This window comes from Gorilla gorilla, chromosome 1 (genome assembly GCF_029281585.2).
Source record: "Gorilla gorilla gorilla isolate KB3781 chromosome 1, NHGRI_mGorGor1-v2.1_pri, whole genome shotgun sequence".
Taxonomy (NCBI): domain Eukaryota; kingdom Metazoa; phylum Chordata; class Mammalia; order Primates; family Hominidae; genus Gorilla; species Gorilla gorilla.
The window spans coordinates 71,949,648-71,974,104 of NC_073224.2; the positions used below are offsets into that span (position 1 = coordinate 71,949,648).

At 43.1% G+C, this 24,457-nt stretch overlaps 1 protein-coding gene across 1 annotated transcript in view; it reads left to right on the plus strand.

Moving 5' to 3' along the window:
* Positions 1-19,211, plus strand: part of NIBAN1 (niban apoptosis regulator 1) — a 176,979-nt gene extending 157,768 nt beyond the window's left edge. Inside the window, exons 10-14 of the mRNA XM_031004602.3 lie at positions 2,035-2,196; positions 4,200-4,310; positions 6,566-6,673; positions 11,757-11,868; positions 13,844-19,211. Of these exons, the coding sequence (XP_030860462.2) occupies positions 2,035-2,196; positions 4,200-4,310; positions 6,566-6,673; positions 11,757-11,868; positions 13,844-14,964 (1,614 nt within the window). The 3' untranslated portion in view covers positions 14,965-19,211. The remainder of the gene's footprint in view (positions 1-2,034; positions 2,197-4,199; positions 4,311-6,565; positions 6,674-11,756; positions 11,869-13,843) is intronic.
* Positions 19,212-24,457: the final 5,246 nt, after the last annotated feature.

A 24,457-nucleotide genomic window follows, 5' to 3' on the forward strand; every position in this document is an offset into this window, starting at 1 on the left:
CCCAGGAGTCTGTTTTCATAAGACCTCCAGAGGTTCTGGTGTACCCTACAGTTTAAGAATCACCGACAAAGATATAAATTGGCAGCTTGGTTTTATACTTGACATATCATGATGAACATCCTTACAAGTCAGTAGATAAAACCAGATGTCTCTATTTCTTTTCCTTTATTCTTTATGCATATATACACATATATAATTGTGCATTAACAGGATCATTTTAGAAATGTTTTGGGGTTTCTTATTGCAGCCTGTTTTGTTTTACTTGTCTTCACTCTTCCCCTTCCCCAATGCCACCTCCTCCCCTCAAGCAACTCGTGTTAACAACTTAGCATATGCCATTCTGTATTTTCCCCATTCTTATCTAGCATATAAAACACACCCTTAGAGGCTAGACTTTAGATTGCCTGCTTTAAGAAAAATGGGATTATATTTTATACATTACTCTGCTTATCAGTTTCTCTTCCAAAAATACCCCATGAAACTGTTTCCAAGGTAACTGTTTCAGCTCTAAATCTTTCTTTGTAATGGCTGCATGATGTTTCATGTATGGATACACCATGATTTATTCATTCATCTCAATATTGCTGGCATTATGAATAAAGCATAATAAATTAATATTTTTATGTATACACACATATGTGTGTGTATATATATATACACACACACACACATATACCCTGATGTATTTATTTCTATAGTATATTCTCCTAAGACAAGATAGCCAGGTTGAAAGTACATTTCTCATGTTAAAAAATGTTTCCATTGCATTTCAAAAAAAAGGATTTAAATTTTACATTTCCACTAATTGTGTATGATAAGGGCTTTCTCCCCCATATTGCTATCAGCTATAGGTGTTATCATTTGATTAAACTTTTGCCAATCTGATAGGAGCAAAGTGGGAACCCATTTTTCCTCTTCTGTCTGCTTAATTGATATTTTTTAAAAATAGACACATTCCATTTGGTGAGGAGCTGCAAGTTCCACAGCATGCTTTTGATCCTTACTTCACTTCAGTGGACCTCTCCATAACTCACTTCATAAAGGGAGCAGTATTTTCCCTTTAAAGCATAATGAGAGTGGGCCCTCTTAAAATTCCTGTTTAGAGAAATCTAGAAATCTAGATTATCTCTTCTGCGTGAGCTGAAAGTCGGACAGTGCATCTTATATTATTCATATGTAACCTGCCTCACTCCCCAGTTCTCTCTAGAGCCTCCATTTTCAGAACCTTTCTTTCTGCCTTCTTCTGCTCCACCCATTCCCCTGTTTATTTTAAACCTCCAGTATTTCCTTTAAAAAATGATTTTAAAATAAGCTTGGAAAACAGAATGCATTCTGTTGCAACAACATTTGTTGATAACACTTTAGGGCTTTAGCAGGTGAGGTATGATGCTGGAAGCCCAATGGCTTCATTGACTGAGTGCAAACTAGAGTAGGAGGGACCCCAGTTCTTCAAACTGGATACCTCTCCCAGTACAGGGCTCTGCCTATCCACTTCCCATCCACTAGCACCTAAAGCAACCTATAGCAGAGAGAAGCCCTGTGGGCCCTGGCAGATCCTCATAGAATTGTGAGGAACTCTGGCTTCCCTTCCAAAGTCCAGGAGTCCAGGGAGCATCCTGACCTCCCTGGGGTTTTTTGAGAGGAGTGTCACTCACTAAAGAAGATTTTGGAAGCCTGGGGGCCCAGCAGCAACCACGTGTCAGAGCCTACCTGTCTGGTTCTTGAGCTCTGGAAGTGGGAGCTTAGAGTCCATCAACAGCTTACAAAGACTGGAGTCCCCGGGGTGCACCGCTGGGTCTTCCTCTCATCCAGTTGGTGTTTCTGCTGGTTTCTGTCCTAGCATTACAGCTACCCTAGGAACCCACTGCAGGAGGAAAATAAGACAGTTGAAGGTGTCACAGATGTAGGGATCCAAGTAGTGATTCACTTTAACAACATGCATTTGATTGCTTAGAATGTATGTAATATGCAATATATATGCAATACCGCTCCTCATTCTGAGGGTGTTTAATGTTTCCCTTCACCAAAATGCAGCATCTAGACCGGCTTATGAATCTTCCGCTGCATTCCGTGAAGATGGAACCTTGTTATACTAAAGTCAACCTGCTTCACGAGCGCCTGCAGGATCTCAAGAGCCGCTTCAGATTCCCCCACATTGATCTGGTGGTTCAGAGGACACAGAACTACATGCAGGAGGTGGGTGTGGCAGGGGCATCCGTGGTGGATGAGGGTAAAGAGAGAGCAGAGAAATGGGTGCTGGCCAGTGAGACCGGCTGCTAGTGTAGCTCAGGGAAATACGTCGCATCTCTTTAGCCATCATGTTGCGGGAGGACATGTTCTGTCCCTCCACTGGCTTCATCTTCCATCCATGTGGATGAACATCATAGACAAGACATAGCTCAGAAAAATAAAGTAGCATTAATTGATAACTACTTGATTTGTCAAATCAGTGCTGTAACCTTGGCTACACACTGGAATCACCTGGGGGAAATACTGATGTCCAGGCTGGAGTGCAGTGGCATGATCTTGGCTCACTGCATGCAACCTTTGCCTCCCGGGTTCAAGTGATTGTCTTGCCTCAACTTCCTGAGTAGCTGGGACTACAGGCATGTGCCACCATGTCTGGCTAATTTTTGTATTTTTAGTAGAGATGGGGTTTTTACTGTGTTGGCCAGGCTGGTCTCAAACTCTTGACCTCAAGTGATCTGCCCACCTCGGCCTCCCAAAGTGCTGGGATTACAGGCATAAGCCACCACACCCAGCCTATATGGCTACTTTTTGATAGAACTTCCCTACCCTGATTCCTACTGTTTCTAATACGCAGCCAGGATTGAGAGCCACTGGCTTAAATTAATTCCCTAACGTAATTAAGAGTAAACCAATCAATCAATCACAGCTTCATATTTGAATTTCTTGAGTCTACTTGACAGGTTTCTTTTTTTGTTTTCATAAGTAATCTTTTCCTCAGTAACAGGAATGAATAGCACAAACTCCTTCCATATTATAGTGTTTCCTAAATGAATAAGGGGTACGGTCACCAAAGCTCTAAAGGACACCATGCCATTTCACACAGATATTCTGAGGCGAGATTACTGTGGGCCGGACACTGTACCAGATCCCACTTCAGGGAGCTTGAGTGAGACAAATTCTTAGATAAATTCACTACAATGTTGAAGGTATGATAAAGGTATATATTGTGGCCAGGCATGGTGGCTCACGCCTGTAATCCCAGCATTTTGGGAGACCGAGGCAGGTGGATCACTTGAAGTCAGGAGTTTAAGACCAGCCTGGCCAACATGGTGAAACCCCATCTCTACTAAAAATACAAAAAAATTAGCCGGGCATGATGGTGCACACCTGTAGTCCCAGCTACTTGGAGGCTGAAGCACGAGACTCGCTTGAACCCTGGAGGCAGAGGTTGCAGTGAACCAAGAGTGTGCCACTGCACTCCAGCCTGGATGACAAAGTGAAACTGTGTCTCAAAAAAAAAAAAAAAGGTATATATTGGATGCTTTGGGACCACGGGCTTGGGGAAGAAAGGAGAACTTTTTTCATAAAGGTTATGGGCAGGATTAAGTGATACATTTTAGCTAACTAACCCTTGAGTTGTGAGGGATGAAAGAGGAACAAGGAACAAAATTGGGCAACAGTTTAGCAGAAGTCTCTTTCGTAATACTGGACCCTGGTGACGGGAACACAGGCAAAGGTGCAGAGAATAAGATACCTGAACTACTTCTGCTTTCTGACCCATGAACATGTCAGCCACTGTCCCCACCCATCCCTGACCCTGCCTCCCTTCCCAGCCCTGCAGAGAGAGGGAGAGATAAGCTGTGGAGCGGTTTACATCTACTTAAAGTGGAGGTGCCACCAAAAACTAGTTGAAGAAGGCTCCAGCCTCATCCCTTAATCAGTGGCTGCAGGTATCAAAGAATAGGAGTGCCCACGGGAGATGACAGAATGCTTGCTCAGTCCCATGGCCTTGGGTTTTCCAACTTCTTGCTGCTCCCACTGTGGCCACGTGACCATTTGTTTCACAGCCCTGGTGATGGGGTGATGTTGCCCTGGGTCCCCCCCCCGAGTAGCAGCCGAGGGGACTCATCTCTGATGGCCCCTGCTCTGCAGTCCCACTTAGCCAGGCCTGTGGGTGGTGATCCCAGCCCCTGACTGTTGTCTGTTTCTGTGTCGCTTCTGGTTTCTAGCTAATGGAGAATGCAGTGTTCACTTTTGAGCAGTTGCTTTCCCCACATCTCCAAGGAGAGGCCTCCAAAACTGCAGTTGCCATTGAGAAGGTTAAGCTCCGAGTCTTAAAGGTAAAACCGTTCTCTTGTTTGTGGGAAGCATAAAACAAGAACGTGACCCCTGTTTCTTTTGTAAAGTGGAAAATACCAAGTTCTCTCCTTGGCTCTAATCTTTCCCCACTCCTTTCTCTCCCAAGTCCAGTGACTGTCAGTCCGCTGCAGTTTCTCCAGTGTGACTTCCATGCCTCTTCTGCCATCTAGCGGCCACTGCTGGTCCTCAGCATCATTACCCACAGCTACAGGCCCCGTGTCCCAGCCTTCATAGAGATCCAACTCGACAAACACGTATTAGCTGTCCACTATAAGCACTGCATGGGATGTAAAAATAGGCAAGGCACAGCCTCTTTCTTCAAAGAGGTTACAATATAGTAAAATCCATTAAACTGGCAAATAATTTATTGATTTTGAAAAATCAGAACCTCATGGCAAAGGAAATACTCCAAAGAAAAGAAATCTACCATATGAAATTGTTTTAAATGTACTTCAGCGTGTTTATTAAAATAGTTTTAATAATAGGAGCTTTCACATATATGTTATATTTTAAAGCCTCTTACTTGATCCCCACAAGAACTTGTGCATTAACTAGAATATTCCCCCATTGTACAGATGAGGAACTGATTCTGTAAAAGCTAATGTGACTTAATTAAGCTCAACAGGCTGATCAATGGTGAGCTTAAGGATAAACGATCATACACCTAGTCCACTAATTTTTTTTACTGCCTTCTAGTTCCCCTAAACATTGCCTTGGAACAGAAGATCAAAGTCCCACAGAGCCTAGGGGTGGTCTCTGAATTTCAGACTTGATCTTGATGCCTCACAGCCAAGAGGAAACTCTAGCAACTAAATCATTAATATTAAAAACAATACTGGGGCCAGGCGCAGTGGCTCACACCTGTAATCCCAGAACTTTGGGAGGCCGAGGCGGGCAGATCATGAGGTCAGGAGATCGAGACCATCCTGGCTAACACGGTGAAACCCCGTGTCTACTAAAAATACAAAAAACTAGCTGGGTGTGGTGGTGGGCACCTGTAGTCCCAGCTACTCGGGAGGCTGAGGCAGGAGAATGGCGTGAACCTGGGAGGTGGAGCTTGCAGTGAGTGGAGATTGCGCCACTATACTCCAGCTCTGGGTGGCAGAGTGAGACTCCGTCTCAAAAAACAAAAAACAAAAAAACAAAACAAAAAAAAACACCAATATTGATCATGATAACACACATAATGATGAAATTGCAATGGAACTAAAAAAAAAAGATAGTGTCAGTGTCAAATGCTTTAGCGTACAGAAAGAAAGGAAGAAAAAATGTAGAAAGGTGTTGAAATATTAGGACCTCAGGTTTCAAAGAGATTTTGAGTGCCTTTAGTTCAACTTCATATTCAGTGTTCAGCAGGTTCCCTCAAGGGGTGGTCCCACTAGTGCTCCGACACCTGCACTGGCAGGATACTTTCGACCTCTCAGGATAGCCCATTTTAGTTCTTGACAGCAAGAACATGCTTTCTCATGTTAGGCCAAAGTTCTCACCACTGGTTATTCCAGTTCTACCCCCTTCATTCATAACCTTCTTCCACGTGGCAGCCTTTGGTTGTTTGAATAGAGTTATAACTTGCCCTAACTTATTATCTCCAGTATAAACACCTTCATCTCTTTAACTATTCTTCACTTGGCCTGACCATTCTTCTCGCTGCCTATGACTATACTCTGACTTATCTGTGATCCCCTTGAAGTGAGATCCACAATTAAATCCTGGTCTCCATGTTGGGATGTCCAATGCAGAACAGACAGAATCGTCATCTTTCTTGTTCTGGATACTGAACTTCTTTGGTTAACATGTCACAGTGTTAATGGAGCCACTAGCCAGGCCTTCTCTTCCCTTGTGGAAATCATTACAACCCACTGACCCTGGTTTGAAGATGTGGAGTAATAGATGATCATGGTTTCCATGGAGCTACCTGGGACAGGTGTAATAAAATACAAACTCACCCCCCAGTTCTATCCCCAACTTCTTTATAATGCAGAAGTCACCATTCTGTTTTGATCTTGCCTCAGTTTCCATACCTGTAAAAGGTAAGAGTAAGATGGGTCATTATCAGTTATAACCTGTGCCTGCAGTGTGAGGGAATTACATGGAAAGATCTCTGAGGCCTTGGAAATACAAGAGTTCTCAGACATTAGGAGGAAAAGAGAGGTGAAGTGGGTGGCTGAGTTTTTTGAGTAAACATAAGTCAACAGATTGTAATGTTACTATTTAACATATGTTTCTTTGTTGACAGCAATATGATTATGACAGCAGCACCATCCGAAAGAAGATATTTCAAGAGGCACTAGTTCAAATCACACTTCCCACTGTGCAGAAGGCACTGGCGTCCACATGCAAACCAGTAAGGGGATGAGTTACCCTAAAGAGCTTGCTCTTCTTACCTCTGAAGTTCAAACAAGTTCTTTTGTGATGTGTACTGGCAAACAGCAGACTAGACCAGGGAGGGATTGGCAGACATTTTTGTAAATGGTCAGAGAGTAAATATTTTAAGCTTCATGGACTGCACTATTTCTGTTGCAACTCTTCAGCTCTGCTGTTGTAGCACACAAACAGCCATTGACTATATATAAACAGACTTTATTTGCAAAAACAAGATGCTAGCCAGATATGCTGACCCCTGAACTAGACAAAATCTCAAAGGGCAGTGATCTGAATTTGAGCCAAACTAGGGGTTGACATAGAATACCTAAGGATACCAGGTGTTTCTCATTATAGTATGACTCATAGGTCCAACGTGTCCTCTGAAACTTGACCACTGTATCCAAAAAAGATATTAGCTAACATAATTACAGGATATTTGTTCTGTTAAATCCAGCAATGTTGTTTAATGAAATCAATGAAACCACTTAAAACCTCTACAAACATTGAGTATCCAGTGAGAGCCATGATTACGAGGGTGTGACTTCATCTGTAGAGCAGAGCAATGGGCCAGCAGAGACTGAAAACAGCTCTGGGAGGAGGTATTATTTATATCCTCATGGTACAAATGAGGAAACCTGAGTGGTTAAGCCACTGAGCCGAGGCCACAGACCTGGTGACCACCAGAGTGTGAACCCAGTTCTTGCTTACCTAAAACATGATAGGCACTCAGGAAATGGTATCAAGTACCACTACCACTATTATTATTACTACTTCTACATTTCAAAAATAATCTATTAACCTGAAGCAAGGCCTGCTCCATTTTGGAGCAAATGATAAAGAGGTTTTTGGAATTTAAAAAAGGGCTTTTTGGCAGCTCGGAGAGTCTCCAAGCACTGGAACGTTAAAATCCTTTGCATAAGTTATTTTACTGCAGACATGTCGTTGGTCATTTTTATAGTCTGTGAGTGCTGTTTTCCTTCACATCCTCATAGTGTATTAGATGTATTTGGCATTTATTTGTGGGGCATATTTCTTTCATAGGAAAGGATTTGATTAAGCCAAGGGATTGACCTTTGGCCTTACATGGCAGAACAGTTCAGCAGCCAAATGATGATAGTGTCCACTGCTAGGTGGGTTTGCACACAGATGTTCTGCTTAGGATTTTTTTTTTTCAATCACAAAGGCAGTTTGGGGGCCTCAGATCCACCTTCTCTCAGGAGAAAGGTAAGGAGAGTTCTCCTTCTTATCGGCTCCCCTCTTTCCAAGCATCAACATAGTGTGCTGTGCCCAATCTGTAAGAGGCTCTTGTAATTTTTTAATCAGGAGGCATTGATTTCAAAAGAGCCTGTGACCCAGAGGTTTTGGTAATGGAGGATATTATATCAGCATCAAGAGCTTTTTAAAAACCTGGATTTGCAGAATAGGTGAATGAGGGGATTATCTGCTTCCTAGAAGGAGTCTTTATTTTGCTAAAGTGCATTTCCCTTGGTTCTATAAGTAGCAGCTTCCTAGATCTGTGGTACTCAACCTCAGCCCAAGCTGTGTATTAGAATTGTCTGGGGAACTGTGAAAAAAATGATTCTGACTCCCCAACACCTACCTTCAGAGATACCAAATTAATTGGCCCAGGGAAGTAAACCTATGGCCCTGTTCAATCAATTCAATATAAAAGACCTGTTTTGTAAAGTTGGTCACTTCATGGCAGTATATATGTCCATAGAAAGTACTCCTTCCCACAGAATTATTTAGCTGGTTGAAAATTTAAAGGTCTACTGTTTATTGAGTCAGCAAATATGTATTAGATTTGTATCACATGTGATCCAGGCATTGTGCCAGCCCAGCATCCCTGAAGTCCTGGAGTTCACAGTAGAGAGCAGGAGACAGGCAAACAGGATGCCATGTGAGGAACACAGCAGTTGCCTCATGGGGAAGAGTTCCAAGGAAAGTGCCAAACTCTGCTTATACAGCCAGGAAGGACTTCCAGAGTCATGCTTTCACCCAGTCCTGAGGGATGAATGCCAATCAGGGGAATAGGAATGGGGGACCACGTGGGAAGGATGAAAGGGTGTTGCAGGCATGAATCTGTGCCTCTCATTTAGCAGAGGAAGAGACAGAGGCACAGAGCAGTGATATGGCTCACCAAGGTCCCATGTCTAGTCCAGGGCAGTCTCCAGTCTCCTGGGCGATGCTTTTCTCAAATCTGTGCAACAGTCCTGCCTCTAGACCCTCTAGGGGTCTTTGAAGCTCATGTCTCTTCAATCCTTTGCCTTTCTTCTTGGTTGGGTATAAAGGAACCCATTATTACCCGCTGTGATCTGGGCTACAGTGCCCCAAAGTCCCAGCACTGAGAGTTGTCTGAGGTGGTGCTTCTGATCACCTGCTGTAAATACTGTCCTTCCAGGCAAGAGACCACAAATCCCATGGCTAAGTCCCTGATTCTCTTAAGAGCCACATGTGGGAAGCCTTCCCCCAGCACCACCAGGTGCAAGGATTACTAAGTTAATCATGGGATATGATTTGGTACATTTTGATCCCTGCCCTGTCCTCATGCTGATAAAAGGCAAGCCATTTGGAAACCCTTGGAAAGGAGAGAGAATTAAGGGATGCACCATGCCTGGGCTATCCTAGAAGGAATCAATGAATGTCAGGGCCAGCTGAAGAGAAAGAGAATGTTTCTGAAGAGCCCTTGACTAGAGAGTCCCCCAACCCCCAAAGTGGCCCCATTCTGATAAAGTTAAGCATACATCTACCCTATGACCCAACAACTTCACTTTTAGGTATATGCCCAACATAAACAAGCCCTTAAATCCACAAAAACATATGTACAAGAATGTTCACAGCAATTATATTTATGATTATTATATGGCGTAGATATAGTTGCGCCGTATATCTACAACTATCTGATCTTTGACAAACCTGAGAAAAACAAGCAATGGGGAAAGGATTCCCTCTTTAATAAATGATGCTGGGAAAACTGGCTAGCCATATGTAGAAAGCTGAAACTGGATCCCTTCCTTACACCTTATACAAAAATCAATTCAAGATGGATTAAAGACTTAAACGTTAGACCTAAAACCATAAAAACCCTACAGGAAAACCTAGGCATTACCATTCAGGACATAGGCATGGGCAAGGACTTCATGTCTAAAACGCCAAAAGCAATGGCAACGAAAGCCAAAATTGACAAATGGGATCTAATTAAACTAAAGAGCTTCTGCACAGCAAAAGAAACTACCATCAGAGTGAACAGGCAACCTACAAAATGGGAGAAAATTTTCACAACCTACTCATCTGACAAAGGGCTAATATCCAGAATCTACAATGAACTCAAACAAATTTACAAGAAAAAAACAACCCCACCAAAAAGTGGGCGAAGGACATGAACAGACACTTCTCAAAAGAAGACATTGATGCAGCCAAAAAACACATGAAAAAATGCTCATCATCACTGGCCATCAGAGAAATGCAAATCAAAACCACAATGGGATACCATCTCACACCAGTTAGAATGGCAATCATTAAAAAGTCAGGAAACAACAGGTGCTGGAGAGGATGTGGAGAAATAGGAACACTTTTACACTGTTGGTGGGACTGTAAACTAGTTCAACCATTGTGGAAGTCAGTGTGGCGATTCCTCAGGGATCTAGAACTAGAAATACCATTTGACCCAGCCATCCCATTACTGGGTATATACCTAAAGGACTATAAATCATGCTGCTATAAAGACACATGCACACATATGTTTATTGTGGCACTATTCACAATAGCAAAGTCTTGGAACCAACCCAAATGTCCAACAATGATAGACTGGATTAAGAAAATTTGGCACATATACACCATGGAATACTATGTAGCCATAAAAAATGATGAGTTCATGTCCTTTGTAGGGACATGGATGAAATTGGAAATCATCATTCTCAGTAAACTATCGCAAGAACAAAAAACCAAACACCGCATATTCTCACTCATAGGTGGGAATTGAACAATGAGAACACATGGACACAGGAAGGGGAACATCACACTCTGGGGACTGTTGTGGGGTGGGGGGAGAGGGGAGGGATAGCACTGGGAGATATACCTAATGCTAGATGACGAGTAATTGGGTGCAGTGCACCAGCATGGCACATGTATACATATGTAACTAACCTGCACATTGTGCACATGTACCCTAAAACTTAAAGTATAATAATAATAAAAAATAAAATAAAATAAAATAAAAATTATATTTATGGTTGAAAATTGAAAAAAAATCTCAATTTTTATCAACCTGAGTGCAGATAAACAATTTTTGTTTATCCATATAATGAATACTACTTAACAATAAAAAGGAATGAGCTACTGATAGATGCAGCAACATGGATGAATCTCAAAAACAAATGCAAAATAATTATGATTTCGTTTCTATAAAGTTCAAGAACAAGCAAAAACTAATCTATCATGATAGGTATAAAATCAGTGCTCATATCTTGGGAGGTGCAGACTGGAAAGGGGGGTGGGGGAACTTTGGGGGTGATGGAAATGTTCTCCTTGATCTGGGTTATGGTTACATAAGTATATTTACATATTTAAAATCATTGAGCTGAACTTATCTGTACATTTTACTATATATAACTTACCTTGGTAAAGTGCTATTGTAATTAAACAAAAAAGAAAGAAGGAAACATCTTGGTGATGAAGGGAAAAAAGGAGGTTCCAAACCTGCTAATGAGGCCCTGAGATGATAAAAAAAAACATCACTGCTGTCTTCTCCCATGAAGTGCATAAAATGCATGGCCAGTACAAGGAAAGGGAAAGGAACCACCAATGGCTGAGTGAGTTCCACACCTTATCATGGACAGTAATAGATGTGTCGAGGTCAGGCATGGTGCCTAGAAAGTGAATTGAATTGAAGGGAACCCAATAAAATATTGTTGAAATGAGTAATTTGCCCCTGGGCCAACATGGTCCTTCTCTTATGCCCTACAAGAAGAGAATCATGAGTGGGAATCGTCCTTTCTGTATCTTGTCTAAGAACAGGCATCTCATGCCTTTTCATCTTTATCTTCTAATCTCTTGCCCTCCAGGAGCTTCAGAAATATGAGCAGTTCATCTTTGCAGATCATACCAATATGATTCACGTTGAAAATGTCTATGAGGAGATTTTACATCAGATCCTGCTTGATGAAACTCTGAAAGGTAAGAAAGGTTACCTGGTGCTGCAGGGACACTCCATAGAGGGGAGCATCCCTGAAATAGGACTCTGTAAGGCCAGTCAGGGAGGAAAAGAGAAGAGGAAATGGACATTGGTGAGGTAGGGAGACAGACAGTGAGGAGAGGGAAGGAAAGAAGGAAGGATACTAACCTTGATTGAGTGTTATGATTAAGCACACACAAAGCTGGCACTTTCGATGTTATTTTCCCTTTTTAATACAAAAATATGAATGCTGTGAGATGGGAATTTTAAGTTTCATTTTACAGATGAGAAAGTTGAGGCTTAGTGAGATTAAATCTTGGGTCTCTCATGAAGAGCTGTCTTCCTCTTGCTATTCCAGACAGAACAAAGGGAAAAGGGCTTTTCTTAGGCACAGGCTTGTAACTGCCCCTGCCCCCCACCCACCAAAGCTGAGAAGAGGCAATTCCAGCAGCAAGGCTTATTAATGGCTCTCTCAACACATTCCCAGCCTCCACTCAGCCAGACAGAAAAAGGTGCAGGGTGATGATGCAGTGCCACGCAAGTCTCGGTGGGACTACGGCATCCAGTATCCTCAGGAATCATGCCTTGCCTGGGATTGGATTGTGGATAGGAAAACTTTGTTTAAAATATGCTGGAGAGGGCTGGGCACAGTGGGTCACACCTGTAATCCCAGCACTTTGGGAGGCCAAGATGGGCAGATCACTTGAGGTCAGGAGTTCAAGACCAGCTTGGCCAACATGGTGAAACTCCATCTCTACTAAAAATATTAAAAAATTAGCTGGGCGTGGTGGTGTACACCTGTAATCCCAGCTACTCCAGAAGCTGAGGTAGGAGAATCGCTTGAATCCAGGAGGCAGAGGTTCCAGTGAGCCAAGATTGTGCCATTGCACTCCAGCCTGGGTGACAGAGTGAGACTCGGTCTCAAAAAAAAAAAAAAGCTGGAGAAGGCCACCATCAAACTGTGGACCTGAAACATATCTGGTCTCCTTTGGGAAGGTCTTGAGTATCACAAAAGACCTTCCTCAATGAAAACTAGCCAAGGACAAGCCCAAGGTCCTAGTAGCTAATTCTAGGGAATCCAGTGAGACCAGCAATATGAAGATGTCAGCACAGTGTCTACACAAAGGAAGGGCTCGGTCAAGGCCACTGCCAGCCCACCATGGGCACCTTTGGGTGATTTAGAAAAAGATTCCTTTCCTCCAGACACTTTATTGCTGTCTGTTAGAAAATTGTCACAATATATTGATTTTGTTAGAGAAGGAAACTCTGCAGCTAGATGCTGAAAAGTTATGCCAAATACACAAATCTGTACTGTCTTTGATATGAATGGCACCCCTGAGATGTGATATTTTTGGGCACTACAGCCCCTGCACAGCCATAAGTAGGAGGCCTGTGGTCAAAAATGTCACCTGCTGTTGTTGTCGTTGTTATTGGATTTGCCCCTCTGGAGGCCTTTGAAACCGAGCTAGATGCACATGGATCTTCATTTTGGCCCTCTCCTCTGCATGTGCAGTACCGAGTACCTATTACACATTCAGGACTGTACTGCAAGGTAAAGCAGAGAAGTGTAAGGCCTGGCCCTGCCCTAGAGGATTTCAGTCCAGGTGGACAAACTGGAGCCACCCATCTTAGCAGCTAATAAAATGTGCTGGGGCCTCCCTGAGGGATACAGGTAACACTACTGCAGACCCTGAGTATCTTGAAAACAAAGGCTATAGTTTATTCATCTCTGGATTCCCAGGGCCTGTCCCATGTTAAATGTCCTGCAAATGTTTGCTGTTTGAATAAATGAATGAATGAATGCTACAGAGGCTCAGAGTTTGGAAAGAGTTTATAGTCTTTGGTCATCAGGGAAGGCTCCCTGGATGTAAGCTGGGTCTTGAAATGGAGAAATTTGGATAGCCAGAGAGGCTGAAAGGGGACTTTGGCTTCTCAATAAAATCAGAAAATCATGTTTTGTTTTCTGATATCTCTCAGTGATAAAGGAAGCTGCTATCTTGAAGAAACACAACTTATTTGAAGATAACATGGCCTTGCCCAGTGAAAGTGTGTCCAGCTTAACAGATCTAAAGCCCCCCACAGGGTCAAACCAGGCCAGCCCTGCCAGGAGAGCTTCTGCCATTCTGCCAGGAGTTCTGGGTAGTGAGACCCTCAGTAACGAAGTATTCCAGGAGTCAGAGGAAGAGAAGCAGCCTGAGGTCCCTAGCTCGTTGGCCAAAGGAGAAAGCCTTTCTCTCCCTGGGCCAAGCCCACCCCCAGATGGGACTGAGCAGGTGATTATTTCAAGAGTGGATGACCCCGTGGTGAATCCTGTGGCAGCAGAGGACACAGCAGGACTCCCGGGCACATGCTCATCAGAGCTGGAGTTTGGAGGGACCCTTCAGGATGAAGAACCCGCCCAGGAAGAGCCAGAACCCATCACTGCCTCAGGTTCTTTGAAGGAGCTCAGAAAGTTGCTGACAGCGTCCGTGGAAGTACCAGTGGACTCTGCTCCAGTGATGGAAGAAGATACGAATGGGGAGAGCCACGTTCCCCAAGAAAATGAAGAAGAAGAGGAAAAAGAGCCCAGTCAGGCAGCTGCCATCCATCCCGACAACTGTGAAGAAAGTGAAGTCAGCGAGAGGGAGGCCCAACCTCCCTGTCCCGAGGCCCATGGGGAGGAGTTGGGGGGATTTCCAGAGGTAGGCAGCCCAGCCTCTCCGCCAGCCAGTGGAGGGCTCACCGAGGAGCCCCTGGGGCCCATGGAGAGGGAGCTCCCAGGAGAGGCCTGCACACTCGCTGCCCATGAAGGAAGAGGGGGCAAGTGTACTGAGGAAGGGGATGCCTCACAGCAAGAGGGCTGCACCTTAGGTTCTGACCCCATCTGCCTCAGTGAGAGCCAGGTTTCTGAGGAACAAGAAGAGATGGGAGGGCAAAGCAGCGCGGCCCAGGCCACGGCCAGTGTGAATGCAGAGGAGATCAAGGTAGCCCGTGTTCATGAGTGTCAGTGGGTGGTGGAGGATGCTCCAAACCCGGATGTCCTGCTGTCACACAAAGATGACATGAAGGAGGGAGAAGGTGGTCAGGAGAGTTTCCCAGAGCTGCCCTCAGAGGAGTGAAAGGGACAATTTGGCTGAAGTCTTTCTCTGAACAAAGCCAAAGGGTTATAGGGGTACACTTAGGGGTTGCATGCAAGCTGTTACCAAAAAATTTTTAAGTATTTTCTTAATTTGAATAATAAAACCAGAGGAAATGCATACAGGGCATGAGCAACTGAGGCAAACCTTTGTGGACATGAATTGTTCTACGATGAATTTTTGCTTTAGTATTTTAATAAGAATTACAAAGGCAATGGCATACTTGGGGTGAGAGGGAGCTGAGGATGTCTGAGGAGGGAATAGTATTGCAGGGAAGACTGAGAAAACAGTAGGATGACAGTTTTGAGTATGCTCTGCACTTTTCAATTTTGCAATCTTCTTGTGCACTTTAAGGCTTTTTAATTTTGTTTGAGAATGCAAATGTATACTGTAAGTCTACCTTTACTATCTACTATGCCTACTTCACCATCTCTTAAGGAGTCGGCATTTGTCCACAGTCAGACTACAAGAGAGGGTAGGTCATGAACAGTCACCCGTGCTGGCTGTAGCCCCACAGAGGCAATCATGCTCAATAGATTCAAGAGAAGCTAAGCGGAAATGGAGGGCGGAAGGTGTGATCTGTGGGACTGTCTGGGCCTGTTACTCATCCTGCTATCAATTTCTTATTAATCTTGATGATTCTTATTAATTAATCACATTTTCAGGAAATTCAGATGAGGCAAGAAAATTTTATTGGCCTGGGTAAACCTGAAAGCATTCCAAATTAGGCTTAGACTGTGCAAAGGGCTTAGCTAAATTATCGAGCTTAAAACCCGTCAATTAAACAAACATTATTTGAACAGTTACTGCATGCCATGCACTGTGTTGGGCTTAGTAATAAAAAAAAGAAAAGATAAGTGCTTGTTCTAGCATAAATTAAAAGGTCCAAGGGAATTTAATCTGGAAGAGAACATATGCCAATTTTTAAACTATGACAGCTTTTTTTTTTTTCTCTTTCCATTCAAATAGTCCTGGTTCATTCCCAGAAGGGCACAAAATGAATGAATAAATAAATAAATGAATAAAGACAAAAGCCAAGGTGTATGCTCTCAACTTCCAAAGATGTTATCAAAAGCTGAAGGCCGGGCGCGGTGGCTCACGCTTGTAATCCCAGCACTCTGGGAGGCCGAGGCGGGCGGATCACGAGGTCAAGAGATCGAGACCATCCTGGCTAACACGGTGAAACCCCGTCTCTACTAAAAATACAAAAAAATTAGCCGGGCGTGATGGCGGGCGCCTATAGTCCCAGCTACTCGGGAGGCTGAGGCAGGAGAATGGCGTGAACCCGGGAGGCGGAGCTTGCAGTGAGCCGAGATTGCGCCACTGCACTCCCGCCTGGGCCACAGAGCGAGACTTCGCCTCAAAAAAAAAAAAAAAAAAAAAAGCTGAAATCATTTGTTTGGTCATTCAGCAAGCTAATTGAGGCTCTGTTATATACCAAGCACTGGGGATACCATGGCGAAAAACAACTTTGTTCCTTCCTCCTAGAACTTACATTTTAATGGAAATAGACAAAACACATCTTCTTAACGGATGGTGATCTATAACCATTAATGTTGAAAATGGAAGAGACTTGCTTCCAAAAGATTAAAAGGAGTTGTTCTTTTCTCCTTCAGAAAAATACCAGATCATTTCCTAAAATCTCCAGTCCCAAGTATTACATCGTGGTTTCCCTCCCCGACTTTTTATTTTATTTTATTCTATTTTTTTGAGATGGAGTCTCACTCTGTCGCCAAGGCTGGAGTGCAGTGGTGTGATCTCGGCTCACTGCAACCTCCGCCTCCTGGGTTCAGGAGATTCTCCTCTGTCAGCCTCCCAAGTAGCTGGAATTACAGCCATGCGGCACCATTCCCGGCTAATTTTTGTATTTTTGGTAGAGATGGGTTTTACACCATGTTGGCCAGGCTGGTCTCAAACTCCTGATTTCAAGTGATCCACCCACCTCGACTTCCCAAAGTGCTGGGATTACAGCGTGAGCTACCTGGCCCCTCCCCAAATTTTAATATCAGATCTCAACATATTTGTTGAGAACTTGTTTAGATCATCACTATCGAGTAAATTTATGTCAGTTCTTTAGAGCATTTGCTTCGCACACAGTTCAACCATTTAACCAGAAATTAAAATATCACCCTTTTCAGCCCTCCCATGAAGAATTTCTAGGTCATAAACATGAATAATAATCAGTATATGTATAATATCATATTTAATTGTTGCAACTTTTCTTGGCGTGTTTAAATCCTCATGTCTTTGAGGGATCCCACCACAGGTGAAGGAAGTAAAGACCACTTCTCCCCCAGTCTCTGCTTTCTGCAGTGCTCACTCATATCCTGGCATTTAGCGTGGTGTGTTGAAATTAGGTTTACTTCTTGTCTCTCCAAGAGGCTCCTCTCTTAAAAGACAGAAACTAGGGTTTAGTCATCATTTGTGCTTCCTGCTAGAAACCCACAGCCTTGAATAATGGCTTCCTGCCTCCTTGAGTCACTTTAATATCCCTGGTGCATAGGACCTGGCATGCGTCAGGCTGCTCGGGAAATGTGGGAACTGGACACCCAGAACACTGCTGTGCTGGGGCTATTTGGGGCCTGCTGTCAGGCAGAAAGACGTTTTGAATTGGGCTTTCTGCCCTTGTTGAGTTTTCTCTTAAGTAAAGTCCAAAGTCCAAGGGGCAGATGGCCAGATGCACTGCCCAGTAAGGCAGGAAGCCAAAGAAGCAGTGCCCAGCCCCACAAAGGCTGCCCGACTCCCTGGGACAGTAGTGTGGAGTCCCAGCCCAGGCTGACCTCACACCGGAGCTTCCTAGCTTCCTTTCTTTGCTCAATGCAGGGCTTCTTGCACCCCCTGGAAAGCTAAGAGATTTTTTTCAACCCTAAAAGAGAGTACATTTCACTGCATTGGATGGATGAACATCAGTGCCCTAACTTTATCCATCATGTAGGTCAGGGAGGACTGGGCACTATTTGGCAGGATGTACTCGAGAATATAATCAAAGAATTTTCTGTACATATTTCACTAAAGACAAGTTTTTGGGCTGGATGCGGTAGCTTACACCTATAATCCCAGCACTTTGGGAGGCTGAGGTGAGAGGGTCACTTGAGCCCAGGAGTTCTAGACAAGCCTGGGCAACATAGCAAGATCTCATCCTTACGAAAAATAATAATGGTGTGTGCCTGCAGTCCTAGCTACTTGGGTGGTTGAGGCAGGAGGATTGTTTGAGCGAGGGAAGTTGAGGCTGCAATGAACTATGATTGTACCACTGCACTCCAGCTTGGGCAACAAAATGAGACGCTGTCTCAAAAAAAAAAAGTTTTCTAGAATAAGCAGGATGATTGTTTAATTTGAAGATGGAACAGGAAACTAGAGTGCATTTAAAATACTCTGTCTTCATTTTAACATGTTGAATGGAATAACTGCATATCACCATGAGTTTGTTTTGCTTTTCATACAGACTTGTATGTGTCATTTCAGTGGTTTCCAGACTGGAGCGAGGTTATTCTGATCTAAATGAACAGCATTTTTTTCCTTAGCCTCTGTTTGCCACTCTGGGTATCTCTCCTATGGGCAAAGCCATTAGAAATGCATAAAACCTTGAGACATGGTTTTTGGCAAAAACTCCATGACTTTAAACTAGTTCTTTTACTACTGACCTTTCACAGAGAAAAAATATTTCCCTTGAAAAAAATTGGGCTTGTCATTTTTTCCCTTGTAGCTTTAAGCAGAGACATAAGCGCCTTGCATTACACATAGTAAACTTTCTTTAAAAAAAAAAAAAAAAAGATTTTGGAGACTACCAGGGTAAGATTCCAACTTGTCCAAAAGCTTTCTGGCCTTACATATTTTATTATAAAAGTTCTCAAGTCTGGTAATCTACGTCGGAGCTAGTGATTTCAAAAGGTTTCACAATTCCCCAAGACAAAAGTGATTTTCGTTCATTATAATAAGGTTAAGTGATATGTGATTCATAGCAATTTTGATGTGAAGAAGGGAAGGACATCATTGACTTAATAATAGTATCAGTCGGTGCAACAGTTGGCAACATGTGCCTTCATGCTTTACCATAAAGAGATGGGTTTGAGGGTTTGCCTTCTAAAGTCTGCAACTTCAAGAAAAAAAATCGACACTGTGGACTGACTTTCCCGGTCACTATATAAAGCAAATAAACTTAAAACACTTTGTAACCATGTATTTACTCTGCCAAGTGCCTATATTCCAATAAAATGTTCATCCTTGAAGAGCTGATCAGATGTCATTTATTTGGAAGGAGGCTGGTTTCATCTTTTAAGCAGATGTCACATTTGAATTGTGAGGTACAGCCCTCTGAAACGAAAAGGCGAGTCATTCTTGCTGTATCATGGACCTTTTACTTTTCTGTTGTCACGAAGGAATCTGCAGGGAAGCCACTTAATGTCAGGTGTAATTATGCTTTGATAATGCATATGCTTACGTCTCCAGGAATTGGATCACATTCATAATACAGCAGTGGGCAATTATTCTTGATGTAATTGAACTGCTGTTCAAACTTAAATTTATTTTCAGTGGGTAACATTGAGCAAAACATTCATTCTTTCTGTAATTATATATAAAACAGTATTTGTTTGCCATGTCCGCAGCTGCTCATTTATTCGTGGATTCATTCATCAAAAAAATAATGACTGGTCACCTCCTATAAGCAGGCACTCCAGTGGGTGGTGGAGAAACAAGTGAACACAGTAGACATGATCCCTGACATCAGCAAACGCAAATTCCCAGGGTGGACCTGGCCAGGGAGAACCCCAAATGAGTATTTACTTCCTCACCTGGCCTACATCTTGTCTATAATCTCACCTTTAACTCTAGTCACACCAACAGCTTCAGGCGAGAGAGGAAGAAACACTGGAGAAATCAAGTTCACCAGTGAGGGGGACACTTGGTGTGGCATAGAATTAATCATTCCTTCTCCCCCTTCCATAGCAAACTTCCAGGATGCAAGAATCACTTCCAGAGTGGCCCCCTCAGACCTTCTTCCACTTAGAGCCAAAATTCAGATTAGAATTAAGGGACAGGGAGTTGATTTGAAACTGTTTGCAGAGATTTTTCTGAGGTCATATGTTTATTGGGTGTGGCTTGGACAGGATCCGTGAGTCTTGGGAAGGTCAATTAAAGCTATTCTCTCCTCAGCCACACTTGGAGCCGCCCCTGCTTGAACACCACTGAATCTTTGCCACATTCTTCCTTTTGCTAAAAACATCTGGCTCTCTCATCTCCATCTGGCCAATTCCCACTTCTCCTGTAAGCGTCAGGATAAGTCAGGCTAAATCCACCCTGCCCCCACAGCCAGTAACACTTTTCTGAACTCTCACCCTAATTTTCTTGCCCCCTTCTGGTCATCCTCTCTCACTCTACTGCAGCATTTACCTTGCCTGTCCCTTTGGGACAGGTACCCTGTCTGTAATCTTTGTAATCGCAGCAAAGGAATACAAAGCTCAATAGCAAATGTTTAATGCATGTTGAAGGGACCGGACACTGTGGTTCACACCTGTAATCCCAACACTTTGGGAGGCCAAGATGGGCAGATCACTTGAGGTCAGGAGCTGGAGACCAGCCTGACCAACATGGCGAAACCCCGTCTCTACTAAAAATACAAAAATTAGCCGGTTGTGGTGGGATGCCCCTGTAATCCAGCTACTCAGGAGGCTGAGACAGGAGAATCACTTGAACCCGGGAGGCAGAGGTTGTAGTGAGCCAAGATCATGCCACTGCACTCCAGCCTGGGTGACAGAGTGAGACTCTGTATCAAAAAAAAGGTTGAAGGAATAGATGAATAGCATCCATCCATTCCAGAAGTAGGAGACAAATGGAGATATAGCTGATGATTCCTCAGCATGCCATAAGTGGCTGTGAAGCTGGTAACTTCATTTACCCTCAGCCTACTGGGAGAGTTCCATTTCAGTGATGAAAACTGACCATCATTTGTGCATACCCACAGCTCTGGGAGGGAGCTTCAGAGCCAAGTTACCCCCAAGTCAAGCTAGCTATCAATACTATGAACCGCTTCCTAGTTCTCAGGGCAGTGGCCGCCACTGGATTTTCTTAAGGTCTCTATGATGTAATCAATGCAAAAAGTTAAGAAGGTCACCCTTGAATTGCACCCAAGTCTGCAAAACACAAGCAAATGCCCAAGAGTTCATGGACAGCATCTACCTCTGGCAAGCTCTTCTCCTGTGGATGGGCAGGGAACAGAGAGAAACAGATATGGTCCCTGCATTTTAGGGAGCTCAGTCCATTTGGGAAGATTGAGAAGCAAATGATGGTTCTGCAAGAAGTGGAGGAAGGGTTCTGGCAGCACAAATGTAGGGCAGCTCCTGAGTCTACTCAAAAAATGTCGTTTGGTTGTTGAGCTTTTTTTTTTTTTTTTTAAGTTCTAGGGTACATGTGCACAACGTGCAGGTTTGTTACATAGGTATACCTGTGCCATGTTGGTTTGCTGCACCCATCAACTCGTCATTTACATTAGGTATTTCTCCTAATGCTATCCCTCCCCCAGCTCCCCACCCCCCGAAAAAACACATGGACACAGGGCAGTTGTTGAACTTCTTAAGCCTGCTCTTTATTTCTTGCCTCCTTTATCTCTTCTCTATCATAAACCAACAACCAAAATCCAGCTGCCTACCCTGAAGGAGACTTTTACCAAGACCCCTTTATGGCAGCCCCACACACTGTTTTCAGGAATCGGGGTCCTCTGGGAATGCTGCTCCAGACCTCCTGCAGATTCCGTTGTGTTTCTCCACTTCTGGACTCCACACAAAGCAGTATACATGTATAGTAGCAAGAACTCCCTTTGTGTTAGCAATTCCAAATTGGGGTGAGGGAGTAACAAGACACAGTTGGGATGGGAAAATGGAGGAATTCCTACAGGACGCTGAGGTGATTTTGAAGCTAAGAAGTGGCTTCTCCTGGTGAGACTTCAACTTTCCCCTCCTTGCTCTCTCATTATTCTGTGCTATTGCTGGACCATGTAGGGAACAGCTTTTGTGCACACCGGTTTGAGAAAGGTCATATGAAGGAAAAAAGGAAGGTGTTTCTATTTCCATCTATTGGAGGCTTCAAGTTTTTTTTTTTATTTGTGTGACTGGTTTATTGAATAATATTAATTCCATGGGATAACAGTCATGAAACAGTTTTATCTTTCTGCAGTTACTAATCCTGCATATGCCCTGCCGAATCTCTTTGCATTGGTAGCAGACCCCTTTATAATATCTTGGGCAGGTATCATAATTTCCTGGTCCCCCTTTCTTTCTAAAAACTTAAAAAATAAACCAAAAGCAACTCAGCGTATTCTAGTTGGAAATTTCCATCTCATTTCCATGTCAAGGCCAAGCTTTCATCTAAGAACTTGGGGTTGGGAGGTAGACTTTAGTTCTTTCATCCCCCTATCTCTGCCCATTTATCACAGGGAGGGACTTAGGGGTGTGATCTGTCTGTCGCTGCCCTTTCTTAAGTTTTGAGTCATTAAATTTTGTATTCAGTTGTTAGAATAGATGGTGTTCTCCATGTACCATTTGTCAGTCAGGATTCATTCATGGATTCATTAGTAGACATCAATAAATATTTTAATATCAAATAATATTTATTGATATCTACTAATGTGCTGCAGACTGCTAGGCCCTGGGAGTAGAGTGGCAAACAAAACAATCAGCCCTTGCCTTCACCACACTCAGACTTCTGAGTTATCTTTTCTGCACTAAAATTTTCGATTATTCTACTTAAGGGAGATACTCTTAATATAAATGAGCCTCTCTCACTTTTCAAATTGCATTTTGGAATTCTTCACTAAATCACCTACAAACTTAGTTTACTTTCTTTGAGATTCTTTATGAGAAAGTTGTATGGCTGTCAACTCACTGTGTTACCTCGGGCTAATCACGTAACCTTTACAAGAATTCGTTTCTTTGTAGAACGAGAATAATGGCACCCACATCACAGAATTATTATGAGTATTAAAAGAGATAATGTGTAATAGACATTTAAGCACAGATGAATAAAGAGCACCTCAGAGAAGTTAAGCCACTTCCTGAAGGTGACATAGCTAGTAACTAATGGAACCAGGCGTGTCATATTGCAATTGCTACAAAACAAAACCACTCCAAAACTCAGTACCTCCAAACAGTAAACTCAGATGACTACAGGTCAAGCATCAGGTGCCTGGCTTGCTCTCTCAACATGTTTGGGAGTTGGCTGGCTGTATGTTGGTCTAGTCTTGCCCCAACTGGGACAACTGGGCTCTACTCCATGTGGTCTCCCAGATTTCAGCAGGCTAGTCCAGGCTTCTTTTGGTAGAAGCAAGGTTCAGAGAGAGAGAGAGAGAGAGAGAGAGAGAGAGAGAGAGAGAGAGAGAGAGAGAGAGATTGACAGAGAAAGAGGAAGTAAAAGGGTTTTTGAGAGCTGGGCTCAGAACTAGGGCACTGTCACTTCCTCCATGTTCTATTGGCCAAAGCAAGTCACAAGGCTGACCGAGGTTCAAGGGATGGGAAGAGGTGCAAAGTCATATTGCACTGGACATGAGTCCAGGGAAGCCATCGGCTGGGGCCATCAGTGCAATCTGTCTACCTCACCAGGATTCAAAGGACTCCTGTTTGACTCTAAAACCCATACTCTTGTTTCCATACTGTACTAACTATAAACACTCACACAGCCAAACTTGGTCACTCTCACACACTTCCCCAGTGCCTATTTGCTGCTCTAGTCAGACTCACCATGAGGTGAACAAAACATAATTGTTTCCAACTCCAAGCCTTTGACCTATTAAAGAATCTTAATTTTTGTATTGGTTTTGGAATTAAATTTTCTATTGAAAATAACTTAAAAAACTGATAAACCTTGTAAGAAGAAAGATCTAAAGAGGTTTTTCCTCCCTAAGTTAGCAACAGAATTCACATCACTTACATACTGCTTCAGTTCATTATAACGAGATCAGTGGTCATGGTCAAAATGTTCATTATCTCAAGGTCAGTGAGAAAATTTGACCTGTGACAAACATAGTTTATAACTTCAAGTAAAGAAGCACAGTTTTATCCGAGAAACATGCTAATGACAGATGCAGTGTTCTATAGCAAACAATTGTAATGTTTGGAAAAGTTTATAGTCCTTGGGTGATAACTATAAACATAAACCCAATTTTGAAGGAAAACTCTTGTCTCCAAAGTAAAGCAAAACAAAACAAAACAAAACAAAACAAAAACTAGCTAGAAACTCAATTTCCTGCCACCATACAAATAACGACCTTACATACAACCTTTATCTTGCCTGGTTAGTAATCTTTATTTTTTTGTAATCCTAAGAACTGATTTGTAAGTATCCCTCACTCCTCTCCTTCACCTGTTAAAATATAACTCCTAGGATATAATATTCTTAAAAGCGCTTTACCAGATTTTGCCCTTCTGGTTTTCTTACTAGAATATTGTTGTCCTAGTGACCTACTTCTTTTAAAATTTTACTTAAG